We start from the raw sequence: 12,608 nt of genomic DNA on the forward strand, positions 1-12,608 counted from the left end.
TTTATTCTCAAGCTCCATGACCCAACTCTGTCCCCTTCACCACTTCCCTCAGTGGGGAAAAGCTGCTGTTTCTGTGCTCTCCATTTTCCCTATGAACATCTCTGTGACACTCTGTCCTGCCATGGCTCTGGTGATTCTCAGGGCTCCTTAAGCTCCTGGCACCTCAGCAGCATTCGACACAGTGCACCCTGCTCACCAGGGAGGCTCTCTTGGAAAAAGGAGACCATTCCCTGAGAGCGCAGGGCAGCTCCCAACCCTGCAGGGCCCCCAGGCGCTGTTTATCTTTGCACAGGAGATAAATTAGCTGTCGGCCATCCTATTTCAGGGCTGGACAGCTGTAGCTTGCACTGGCCCATTCCATCCCACTGCAGCAGAGGCAGGGACCTCCTCGTGCTTGCCAGCCTCTGAGTGCTAGTCAGTGTGGCACTCTTGTTGAATTGCCACTGAGAAGATGAGACCTGTCCCTATTTCAGAAGGATCGACAGGGCCAGATGACCCTCAGGATTCATTGCACAGGATCCCATGCCACATGGTTCCAGCTTCCCCTCCTGGTGCTGCTGCCTTGCACTCCACTGTGCTGCACTCTCTGCTCTGGGCTGTGCCTTATCCCCTACACACTGAAAGCTGGGCTAGGTGGGGTGAGACAGACATGGTGACTTCTCCATGGCCCAACAGGAACCCAAGTGTTTGGGGAAGCTCTCCTTCTGCAAGGCAGAGGGGTTGGGGTGCTTCGGTCAGTTTAACACCCAGGCCAGCTAGTGGCAACACCAAGGTCTCCAGAGGGCACAGCGTGTCCCATTGCCTTGGTCATGGCCACCAAGGGACCTGTTCCTCTCAGTTCCTCTCTAGAACCTCCACAGTGATAACAGCAGCTCTGGGTTTCTGCACGTGTGTCATGAAGTATGTCAGGCTCTCCTTGGGGCAAGCAAGAAGGCCCGTGTCCCCTTTGCCCTGCTGCTCAGCATTTTGCACCAATGGGGTCTGGTTATGCTCCCAGCTGGAGAGAAATTCCCCAAATGGCTATTGACGCCTGCGGCTGAGGCGGCACAGATAGATAGTGGAGGTATAGACGGGCACAGCAGACAGCAGAGCAGAGTGAGAGATAGTTGGAGCAGAGAGATACCGTAGGAGGAATCAAGAGATAGATCCTGCAGGCTGATCAATACCCACTGCTTGTGGAGGGACAGCAAGATAAAGCAAGTTGCAGGGGGAAGGTGTTAGGAGGGCAGCGATCTGCATTTGTCCTGGTGACAGCTCTGGGGAGATGCCACTCATGGTTGCTTCAGCTGGGACTGGGGTAGAGCCAGACCTGGGGTGCAGGTGCCCATGGCTGACTCTCCTTGCCCATCTCCAGCCTCTCCATTAGTGTTTGGTGCCCTTTGAGGTGTCCTGGGCCTCTGGACACCAAAGGGTGCATATTTCCTGTGCGTCCTGGTCATATCTTCTGTCTCTACAAGGAGTACCTGCTGCCTGTGGGCATTTTGAAGGATGCTGTGTCCCTGGGCAGCCAAGGGGGAAGGGGGCAAACCCTGGCCCTGGCACAGGGGCTGTGCTGCAGCTGGGTGATTGCAGATGAGCTTCCAACCTGTTCCTCGGTTTCTCCATGAGAACCAAATGATGGCAAAGCTGCAGGCAGCTAGGTCAGGCCAGCATGGACTTGGGAACAGATGAGGAGGCACAGGAAGAAGAGGCAGAGGCACCAACAGCCTGCAGAACTTGCTGTGTCCAGAACTCATCTCTGCTGATCATTGGAGACACCTGATTAAGAGGTTGCAACCATGAAAGGGATGCTTTTTGTGACCCTTTAATGAATGCCTGGCACTCAGTGCTTGGTGCTGGGATGGGGACAACCCCTCCTGCTGCAGCAGAGCAGACAGGGTTCCTGGGTCTAAGCCCAGCTCCACCCTGCTGGCATTTGCCTGAGCCACCCCATGCTACGTAGTTTCTCTCTTGTCATGGTTTCTCTATTCATGCCAGCTGCACTGGGAATGCTGAGGAAGGAACCCCCAGAGCAGCCTTTTGCATGGACAGGGCTGCTGGCCCTGCAACCAGGCTGGGGGGGATCTCCCACCCACTGTGGAGTTATTGACATGGGCACTACAGAAAACACTGCTGAGATTGTTCACACTAATGTTATTTAGCAGCAATATTTCCGTAATAAAAGAAATCAATGGGCAAGAGAAAAGACCTGTCCAGAGCTTAGATTTTCTTATTTTAATGGCATACTTATTTACTCCCACCAGCGTGCCCATCGGATTTTCATTACGCGGCCTTCGCTGTAAGTGGAGCAGTATTGATACGAGCTGCTGAGTTAGCACTGTGCCGTGCGGGCCAGCTTGAGTGGATTGCTCATGTTCCCCAACAGGGCCCTTCCAAACCTCAGGGAAAAGGCCTGGTGTGGGCCAGCGAGGCCTGGTAGCCCACAGGAACACACGTATGTGCTCACACAGAGGCTGCCTGTATGCACACACACACACAAACATAGCCCGCCTGTCCATGAACACACAGGGATGCACACCTGCTGCCATGTGCACTGCAGGCTGTGCACACACACAGGTGTGACACATGTGTCAGCTGCTTAGGCACACACACACACACAGGAACAAAACTCTTCTGACTACACCCATGCACACATATCCTACCCAGATGTGCCCCAGTGCTCACACACCTGTAGTTGCTCTGTATGGACAGATGCCTGTTTATAAATGTGTGATAAATGCATTTTTAGAAATGTGATGCCTGTTTATAAATGTGATGCCATTTATAAATGTGTGCTAGCCCCACCTGTTGTACCCACACCCACCTGAAAACTATTCTACCTATATGCACACATGATTTGTGAACACACACACGCGTGATGTGTCTGACAGCATGTGTGTGCACCTATGTGTGTGTGTGCGCGCACGTGTGTGCAAGCCTCTCAAAACCACCTGCTGTGTGCAGGTCCAACCATCCTTGGGGGGCCACAGACTCAGCACTGCCACTATCCCACAAAAGGATGGAACCCCCTGAGCTCTGGGATTGCCCATGGAAGCAGGGACCTGGCACCAGCCAAGGCCTTTGGTCATCAGTGACTGTGGTGGTGAGAGGAGTAACAGCACCATCTTCTGCCAATCCCCGGCAGCTGAGGCAGGGCTGATCCTCCCCAGTGATATACCCCCAGCTCCCAGGACCTTGAGTGGGATAATACCAGCTTCCCCGGGGACACCCAGCTGTCAACAGGACTGCTGCTGAGGCTGGAGCTGGCCCTCACCGTGGCAAGGCTCAGCACACTCCAGAGACTCATCCAGAAACCCAAGTATGTGGGATGAACAACTTTATTACTGCTATCTCCTTTCAGGTAGCAAATTAAGAAGTAGCCCATGTGCAGGGCTGCTGGTCAGCAGAACAGGGACAGTCCAGGGAGCAGGAGAATCAACATGCTACAGGCCTGGGTGGCCAGGAACACACTTGTGTGTTTGGCAGCAGAATGGAGGTGAAAGCCCTCCACCAAGCAGTGAGCTCACACGGGTCTGACCACAGGGGTGCAAGCAGGGTGCACATCTGGGTTTGGTTGGAGGACTACAGCACTCTCTTGGCAGCCGGGATCCCATGCCGGGAGCCGAGCAGAGTGGCTGTTCCCTGGGGTCTCACAGCCAGGGGAAGCGTTTTGAGGGGCGAGATCCCATCCTGAGCTAGTACAGACATTTCGGCACTCGAGGACACTAGGTACGTGCATAGCCAAGAGGCCACGCAGAATGGGGTCTCCATTAAGGCAACAGACAATGGGTTTCCCCCTTGGGGGGCACTGCCCGGAGAGGCCTCTGGGGAAATGACCCTCTTCCAGCCCCAGCCATCCCCAAGGGCAGATGACACACAGGGGAGCAGGGGGCCCTCTGGCACAGAAGCCAGGCATCCCCCCACTGCCGGAGGTCTCAGTGCAGATCCTGCCCTGTGCCAGGGAGACACTGTGTGCTGCCAACCCACATCAGCACGGATGGAGCCACAGGAGATGCTGCCAGCTGGACACAGCACTTTGCGCTGCCCACAGTCCCATCACGCTGCCAGAGACATGGGAGACTTAGCAAGTGACCGCTGCAATGAGTGCTCTGGTCTGGTCTGTGCACCCTGCCCTGAGGGCAGCATCATTCCCCTGATGTCTCAGGAGCTGAGGAAATCTTTCAGGGCCTGGGGACAGCCAGCTCCAGCTTCTCTCCCACTGCATGCTGAGGGCACACAGGGGTGTTTGTACACTGCAAGGCCACTCCAGCCCCGAGGGATGAAAAAGCAGGATGTGAGTCCGATAGAAAAGAGGGACAGGCAGGTAGTAAAGAGAACTGATGTTCTGTGTTGCTGTGACTGCCAAGGTCCCTCTGTCCTGGCACTCTGTTGGCCTGTGGGGAAAGGACAGAACATTTTGGGGAAAGCACAGGGGATCTTCTGCTGCCTCTGCTAGAACCTGGGCTTGGGGAGGAAGAGAAAATGGCTGGGAGGAAAGGAGCCAACTGGGCTCAGCAGGGTGCCCTGGTGAGACAGGCTCAGCACCCAAAGGTGCTGAAGAAGGCATTTGCTTCCAGGAGCAGGCCCTTTGCGTAGACACGCAGGGTGTAGAAGAGGGTGACGAAGTCCTGAGTGCTGAAGAGGGTGTCAGCCAGGGCGAAGGCGAGTGTGGAGGGGATGAAGCCCCGGCCATACTCCACCATCCAGGTGCCTGCACTCCACTGCACTGATGTGGCCTCTCCCGCCTGGTGCACGATGGTGTCGCCTGCCAAAACACACAAACAGCACAGCTCCCAGTGACTGCCTCACATCACGCCCAAAGGGGAGACATGGGGTTAGGGCCTGCAGGGTTGAGCCTTCCAAGCCCACCCCAGCCTTGCTCCCTTTTCCCTTACTGCCACCCACTGAGATGCTGGGATGTGCCACTGGGGACGCAAACTGCTCTATCCTGAGCTCTTGGCTTCTGTCAGCTCAAAGGAACGGCCTCTACAACAGCATGTGGCTGTGCCCCAAAGACATGGATGCAGCCACAGGTCACCGTACTGCTGCACTTACCTGGATAGTAGATCTCACTTCTGGTGGTCCCCTCCTTCCATTGCCGGAATGTCCCCGAGATGACGGTGTCAGAAATATCTGCCCAGTAGCGACCTGTGGGAAGACAGACAACACTGGCTCAGTGTCTCCCTGCCAGGGACAGTACAGGAGCCCAGGTCTGAATTGTGGAGCACGAGGGTCAGGATGGTAGTTCCACTGCCTCAATACAGCAAGAAGTGTCAACAGCTCTGGTCCCTCACTGTCTCTGTGAAGAACCATACACCACCAGCCAGGGCTGCTTGGTGTCCTTCAGCCCCATCATTTCCAACTTCTTTGGCATTTGCTCCCTCCTGAAGCACTGGGAGATGAGATGTCTGCCATCGCCTGCCAGCTGGATGCAGAAAGTCCTGGCCACAGAGCATGTCACACACAGGGACCTGCAGATGCTGCAGGACACCATGGGGGCTGGTCCCCTTGCAGGCAGTGTTTGGCCAGCATCATTCACCCCATACAAGTAGTGAAGCAGTGGGCTCCCTGTGCTGGGCACACCATGGCCAGCTGCACCTGAAAGAGTGGAGTAGAAATAGCTTGGAGAACTCCCCTGCCCAGCAGCCCTGGGTCCCCCTGCTTACCTGAGTGTCCCCCCGTGTCGATAGCTGTCCCGAAGAGCAGCACGTACTCAGTGAGTGAGGCATGGAGCAGGCACATGGAGCCCATCCACCCGCCCGCATTCACAAACACCCACTGCAGGTCCTCGTCTGGCAGGATGTGGCCTGGGTGCTTCTTTCGCAGCTCCACAATGATCTTGGAGAAAGCCAGCTCATGGTCCAGCCCTGCAGCACCCAGGGTCACTGTAAGTCCCTGGCACAGAAAAAGCTCAGCCGACCAACCCCCCGAATCCCCTGCACAGCCATAGGGTTTCAGCACACCCTTGGAGAGGTCTGCCTAGGGAAGATATCTCCTCTCTCCAGCCCTCAGCTCCCACTGACCTAGCTCCACCGCCTCCCTGGATGGTGACGGAGGATAAGCAGCACCAAGTGCTCCAGTCCTACAGCCCATTCCAGGTGCTGGGCAATATGGGAGATCTAAACAACGTCACAGTGCCCCTGTCCTGGTGACATGCAGCCCCGACCAAACTCCCTGGGCCCTGTTGCTCTCTTCTGAAGCCCCAGGCCTGACCCACCTGTGGCTTCAGTCCCAACTAGGTTGGATGATGCCGCTGTCCTGGTCCCCTTTGCTCCAGTCCTATCTTCCACCCTGCTTCCCCCACGTTCCACGTTGCTATTCCCCGGTACCGATCCCCTCCCTTTCCCAGTCTTGCTGCCCAGGTCCAGCTCCCTACCCCGACCTGACCCCAGCCCCATTCCTCCCAGGATCCCGGCCCCCCTGTACCAGATTCTCCTCGAACCTTCACTCCCGCTACGCCTCCCCCCTCCAGCCCAGGCCACCGCTCCCCTCCACGTCCCCGGCTCCTCTCTCCATCCCCAAGCCCTTGCCTATCCCCATCCCCACCGCCAGCCCTCCTGGCGGAGGCCCCGCTCCCCGCCGCGGCGCGTACCCGCGTGGTGCCGGGCGAGCTGTGCGATCTCGGCGGGGGTGAACTCGTACCGCTTGGCCGCCAGCCACCCGCGCAGCCCCTGCAACAGCAGCGCCAGCGCGCCCAGCGCCAGCCCGGCCCACAGCGCTCGCCGCCCCCACGCAGCGCCCATGCCGCGCTCCGCCGCCCCGGCACCGGGAGCGGGACCCGGGCCGGGACCGCCCCCGCCGCGGCCACGCCACACACGGCTAGAGCGGCTGCGCCGGCGCGGCGCGGCGGGGCGGGGCGGGGCGGGAGGCTGGAAGGGGCCGATTCCTCCGGCTTTCTGGGAGTGGGGAGGCATGGAGCCATCGCTGGCCGGGGCGGCGGAGGGAGGTGACCGCTTCCGCGCCAGCGGTACGGATGGGGTTGCCTTCATCCATGCTTCCCCTCAGACCCCCGGCGGAGCCCAGCTCCACCCTGGGAAGCGGGAGCTGTGGCGACCTTCCCTGCCCATAGCAGCGGGGCTCCCGGGCTGGGACAGGGAGGAAGGGGTGAAGCTGAGGGAGGGCATAAAGCGGCGTGCAGACCGTCCTGCTTGCCCCTTGAGGGGGCGTGGCGGGTGGGCTGCTTGTACCCACGTTGCGGGAGGGTCTGAATCTGACGACCCGTTGCTCTCTCTCCCCCCAGAGCACCAGCACGTTCGGTACAACCCGCTGCGGGACGACTGGGTGCTGGTATCGGCCCACCGGGTAAAGCGCCCTTGGCAGGGTCAGCTTGAGAAGCCGCCCCCTGAGGATGTGCCCCGCTGGGACCCCAAGAACCCCCTCTGCCCTGGGGCCACCCGGGCCAACGGCGAGGTACCTCCAAGGACACAGGGACCCGGGCTGCCCCTGCCACCCCCTCTCCTTCATACCATCTCTCGCCCCGGCAGGTGAACCCCAAGTACGAGGGTACTTTCATCTTCCCAAATGACTTTCCTGCACTGCAGCCTGATGCTCCAGAGCCTGGTAACTTTGGGGAGCAGAGCAGGCTGCTGGGGACCCCCCCAGCTTGGGTCCTAGGGTGGTCTGGAGAGGCTTGGGTTCTGCCTCAGCACTTTCTCCCTGCCCACTCTCTGTCCTTCCCCAGATGACAGTGATCACCCCTTGTTTCGAGCTGCCCCAGCCCGGGGTGTATGGTAAGTACCTACATGGCTCCAGCAGGCCTGGGACACAGTTTGTTGAGAACCTGTGGAATGGTGCTGGGCTGGGCCTGCTCCTCTCATGCAGTGCCGATTCTCTACACACCTGCTCAGTTTTGGGGTCGTTCTGGGGGTTTTGGCCCTGTCCCACATCCCACTGCACCCAGCAAAGCTGTGAGGGTCTCTGGAGACACCCACAGTCGCAGCTAAGCGTGTTTGCTCTACAGCAAAGTGATGTGTTTCCACCCCTGGTCGGACCTGACGCTGCCCCTCATGTCCCTGACAGAGATCCGGGCTGTCATCGATGCATGGGCAGAGCTGGCGACGGAGCTGGGTGCTTCCTACCCCTGGGTGCAGGTGTGGGGCTGGTGGGGGCTGCTCTTTTGTGGGTGAAGGTGAAGGTGGGAGGCCGTCACTGGGTACTCTGGTAGTACTTGGGGTTGGGAGTATCCTAGTTTGTGTGTGGGTCTATTGCTTTGTGCCCTTTTTCCCCTTTGTGCCATTTGAGCCTTTGTGCCCTGCTGAGCCTTTCCAGTGGGTGCGAGGCTCTGTCCTCCTGCGGGCTGCTTCCCTGCTGTGCTGGGGACACCATTACAGCCTGCAGTGGGGGCCCTGTGGCTGGGACCTGCTGGCTGCACCTCTTCCTCTTCTCGTAGATCTTCGAGAACAAGGGAGCGATGATGGGTTGCTCCAACCCACACCCCCACTGCCAGGTGAGGCTGTCCCACCTGTAACCTGGCTAAATTACATCCCTGTGGTGACCCTACAGCAAACCCTGAGGGCAGATGTGAATGGCAGTCGCCCTGCCCTGGTGCCGAAGCTTTTTACAGTGAGGATACCCTTGTGTCTGTCCTGTTACTTTCCCTTTGGGGATTGTCCCTTATGGCTGTCACACGCCAGACTCTCTTCCTGGTGGCAGCAGGGACCTCCAGATGAGAAGCGTGACTAGGGCTACCCCTGCCAGTGAGGGGTATGAGCACCTCAGTCCTGTGCCCCAATGTCCCTCGCAGGTGTGGGCCAGCAGCTTCCTCCCAAACGAGGCACATCTGGAGGACCGGACCCAGCGCCAGCACCTGAACCAGCACGGCGTGCCCATGCTGCTGGAGTACGCTGAGCAGGAGGCTCGCCGAAAGGTAAAGGCATGGATGTTGTCCGAATCCCCTCCCCGGGAGCTGGTTGTGTGCTGGGGTGTGCTCCCCAGCCCCCAGGAACTGGGCCCTAAGAGTGCCCTGGGACTTTGGGGGTTTGTATGTCCCCATCAAGTGCCACATGTAGCACCCACCTGCAGTACTATAGGCTGGGGACAGAGTGGCTGGACAGTGGCCAAGCAGAAAGGGATGTGGGGGTGCTGGTTGGCAGCTGACTGAACACGAGCCAGCAGTGTGCCCAGGTGGCCAAGAAGGTCAAAGGCACCTGGCCTGTATCAGGAATAGTGTGGCCAGCAGGATCAGGGAAGTCATTCTCCTGTACTTGGCACTGGTGAGGCTCCACCATATATACTGTGTCCAGTTCTGGGCCCCCAATTTAGGAAGGACGTTGAGATGCTCAAATTCATCTGGTCAAAGGCAGCAAGGCTGGTGAAAGATCTGGAACACAAGCCTTATAAAGAACAGCTGAGGGAGCTGGGGATATTTAATCTGGAAAAAAAGGAGGTTTAGGGGAGGCCTTATCACCCTCTACAACTCCCTGAAAAGAGGTTTTAGTCAGCCGGGGGTTGGTCTCTTCTGCCAGGCAACCAGTGACAGGACAAGACGAGAGTCTTGGGCTGTGCCAGGGAAGTTTAGGCTAGACATTAGGGAAAAATTCTTCACTGAAATAGTGATTGGGCATTGGAATGGGCTGTTCCACCCAGGGAAGTGGTGGAGTCAGAAGAACTGGGTGTGACACTCAGGGCCATGGTTTAGTTGATAAGATAGTGTTAGATTATAGGTTGGACTTGATTATCTAAAAAGTCTTTTCCAGCCAAGGTGATTCTGTGATTCTGTGCCCTGCAGGAACGGCTGGTGGTGGAAAATGCAGACTGGCTGGTTGTGGTGCCGTACTGGGCTACCTGGCCCTACCAGACCCTGCTGCTGCCCCGCCACCATGTCTGTCGCCTCCAGGACCTCAGTGACAGTGAGAAGAACAGTGAGTGGCTCTAAGCCTTGTTGTACCCCATCCCACATCCTTTGGGCTTGACCTTTGTTAGGAAGCGACTGTGCTGGTGCTGGAGGGCTTGTGTCCCTGGGGTGGGGGCTGCCAAGCTCAGCTGAGGAGGGGAATGGCACCTCTGTTTTGTTAGGATAAGAACTAGTTGTCTGGGCACAGTCAGCACTGCTGGTGGCACTCATGTCCTTTTGGGGTGATGAAGCACATGGTACTCCCTGCTTTGGTGGGAACTTCTCCTGCTGCATTGCTTGGGCTCTCTGTGTGAATGGGGAGGGGTGGGAATTCCCAAGTGCATCTCTCCTGCCTGTCACTGATGTCCACCCAGAGGGAGGTGCTTTGGGTGACCCCACTGCACACCTGGCAAGCTGCTGGCCAGCTCAGGGTCTGAATCACTGTCACTTTCCTGCAGGCCTGGCCTCCATCATGCAGAGGCTGCTCATCAAGTACGACAATCTCTTCGAAGTCTCCTTCCCCTACTCCATGGGCTGGCATGGTGAGTGGCATGGCTTTGCAACCCTCTCATCCACATCCCTGTCTCCTCCCTGCAGCTCATACAGTGCCTCTACCCCCTGCAGGAGCCCCCACAGGCCCCTACCTGGAGGAGGACTGCAGGCACTGGCAGCTCCATGCCCACTACTACCCGCCACTGCTGCGCTCCGCCACTGTCCGCAAGTTCATGGTGGGATACGAGATGCTGGCGCAGGTGCAGAGGGACCTCACCCCGGAGCAGGTGAGTGCAGCTCAGAGGGATTGGGGGACCCAGGGGGTTGTGTGCCAGGGCTGTGCCTGGGACCAGCCCCTGGCTGTCCCCTGTGCTGTGCCCTGCAGGCAGCTGAGCGCCTGAGGAGCCTCCCTGAGGTGCACTACAAGAAGAGGGCTGAGGAGGTGTGATGGGGAGCAGCAGAGTCCTCGGATGTGAGTGTGAGGAGGGGGTCTTACTGCTTCCCACCACTACCTGAAGGGAGGTCATAGCCAAGTGGGGGTTGGTCTTTTCTCACAGGTAACTAAAGGTAGGATCAGAGGGAGCAGCCTGAAGTTGTGTTAGGGGAGGTTTAAATTGGTTGTTGGGGAAAATTTCTTCACCGAAAAGGTGGTCAGACATTGGAACAGGCTGCCCACAGAAGTGGTGAAATCACTGTTGCCTGGAAGTATTAAAAAAATGTGTAAATGTGGCACTTAGGGACATGGTTTAATGATGGGCTTGACAGTGCTGCACTTACAGTAGAGGTTTAAGATTGCATCGTTTGGTGTGCTTGGTGAGGCCACAAGTCAGCTGGGAGTGGTGACAACTGAGGTCTGGGAATTCATGTCAGTTGTGAGCCCTTTGAGCTCCCAGATTCTCCTGAACCTTGTCATGGCTTGGGTGGTTTTTGGGACTGGTTTTACCTGTCTGGGGACTCAGGGCCTAATTCTGTGGCATCCTTGTGTAGGTGGTGTTCCTTATCTCTTTCAGCATCCCAGGCTCTGTCTTCTGCACCCATGGCATGCTCCTACCACCACTAAAGGGCTTACCCTCCTTACCAGTCCAGTCTCACTGGTGGGACTGGGACGATTTCTGCCTCATGGAGGGGCACAACACCCCTGGACAATAAAACCTGGAAGCAAAGTGCCTCTACCTGTGCTCTCGTGGCTTTCAGCCCTAGGTGGGAGGTTTGGGGTTTCTGGTGAAGACCCCCAGCTGCTGGTGGGGGGTAACACAGGGCTCAGGGGATGTGCTGGCAGCCCAATACCTGTTGCTTGTGTCCCTGCTTCTGCGCTGCCTCCTCTTCCTCCCTGGGGGGAGCTCTGAGTCTGTCTCTGAGTGCTTCAGTCTTGTGGAGGAGTGGGAAACAGAGAAGGAATGGATGCAGCCCAAGGCCTAGTCAGCTCCTGGGGGAGGGCTGAGTCCTGGCAGACTTGCTGCACAGAGGCTGCTGGCTGAGATGCTCAGCCCTGGAGCTGTTCCTCTTCATCCTCTCTGGCTGGGACTGCTGGGTGGCAGCCCTCATGGTGCCTCCTGCAGGTACAGGGGCTGCTGGGATACAGCAGTTCATCACTCACATGGGAGCTGCCAGGGAGTCCAGCTCTCTTTCTGGTGCTGCTCCCCCCTTCACTGTGCCCACCTGTGGGGTGGGATAGTGGTAGCCTAGATGCTGGGCTGAGCTGGGGGATAGTCTATTCACCTCTGTCTTTGCTCTCCTCCCTTTCCCTCCAGGAAAGCCCTGGGACTCTGCAGGGGTAGCCACGAGAGCTGATGTGAGGGGATGCCAAGCACTATGAGCCCTCACATCTTCACAAATATTTGTATTTGTCACTAATGAGCCATTCTCACAACTCTCTGATGAGACCCCTCTCCTTGTCCAGTCTGAATGTGCTCCTGGGGACTAGAAATACCTTGCAACGAGATAAATGCTCTCCTCCTACCTCCAAGACAGCAGTTCATGGGGAGGGCTGTGTTCCCTGTGCCCCATCTGTGCGTTGCTCCCCCATGGGGCTAGGACAGATGGAAGGGCCTCTTGGCCTGTGTGATGCTGGATGCCCTCCTACATGCTGGTCATATCTTTCTGCCTGATTGTCTCCTCCCAGAGCCCACAGACTGCCCTCACCTGACCTCAGCACTCCCCAGGTGCTCCGGGACTATGCGGAGGAGCTGGTGGCTGACCCTGGAGCTTGGAGCCGTCATTGTACACAGCATCCCTCACTAGGGCATGGGGGCTGCCAAGCTGGGAACTTGGCCTCTTGCAAAACTGATTTCTCCGCTGCTGGGAC

General features: G+C 57.7%; 2 protein-coding genes across 3 annotated transcripts; one reads left to right on the forward strand and one right to left on the reverse strand.

Annotated features, from left to right (window-relative positions):
* Positions 1-4,517: 4,517 nt before the first annotated feature.
* Positions 4,518-6,722, reverse strand: SIGMAR1 (sigma non-opioid intracellular receptor 1). Its single transcript, XM_053932523.1, has 4 exons — positions 6,572-6,722; positions 5,646-5,846; positions 5,035-5,127; positions 4,518-4,744 (listed from the first exon to the last, which is right to left on the reverse strand). The coding sequence occupies exons 1-4, from the start codon at positions 6,720-6,722 to the stop codon at positions 4,518-4,520; spliced, it is 672 nt and encodes a 223-aa protein (XP_053788498.1).
* Positions 6,648-11,469, forward strand: GALT (galactose-1-phosphate uridylyltransferase). 2 transcript variants are annotated; one of them, XM_053932962.1, is made up of 12 exons: positions 6,648-6,946; positions 7,220-7,389; positions 7,464-7,539; positions 7,661-7,709; positions 7,940-8,069; positions 8,369-8,425; positions 8,723-8,845; positions 9,707-9,839; positions 10,270-10,353; positions 10,436-10,590; positions 10,689-10,775; positions 11,291-11,469. In XM_053932962.1, exons 1-11 carry the CDS (start codon positions 6,721-6,723, stop codon positions 10,749-10,751), a joined length of 1,266 nt encoding a protein of 421 aa, XP_053788937.1. In that variant the 5' UTR covers positions 6,648-6,720; the 3' UTR covers positions 10,752-10,775; positions 11,291-11,469. The 2 variants fall into 2 exon arrangements, with proteins under 2 accessions (XP_053788937.1, XP_053788936.1); XM_053932961.1 differs by having other exon boundaries at positions 11,314-11,469.
* Positions 11,470-12,608: the final 1,139 nt, after the last annotated feature.

This window comes from Vidua chalybeata, chromosome Z (assembly GCF_026979565.1).
Source record: "Vidua chalybeata isolate OUT-0048 chromosome Z, bVidCha1 merged haplotype, whole genome shotgun sequence".
NCBI lineage: Eukaryota > Metazoa > Chordata > Aves > Passeriformes > Viduidae > Vidua > Vidua chalybeata.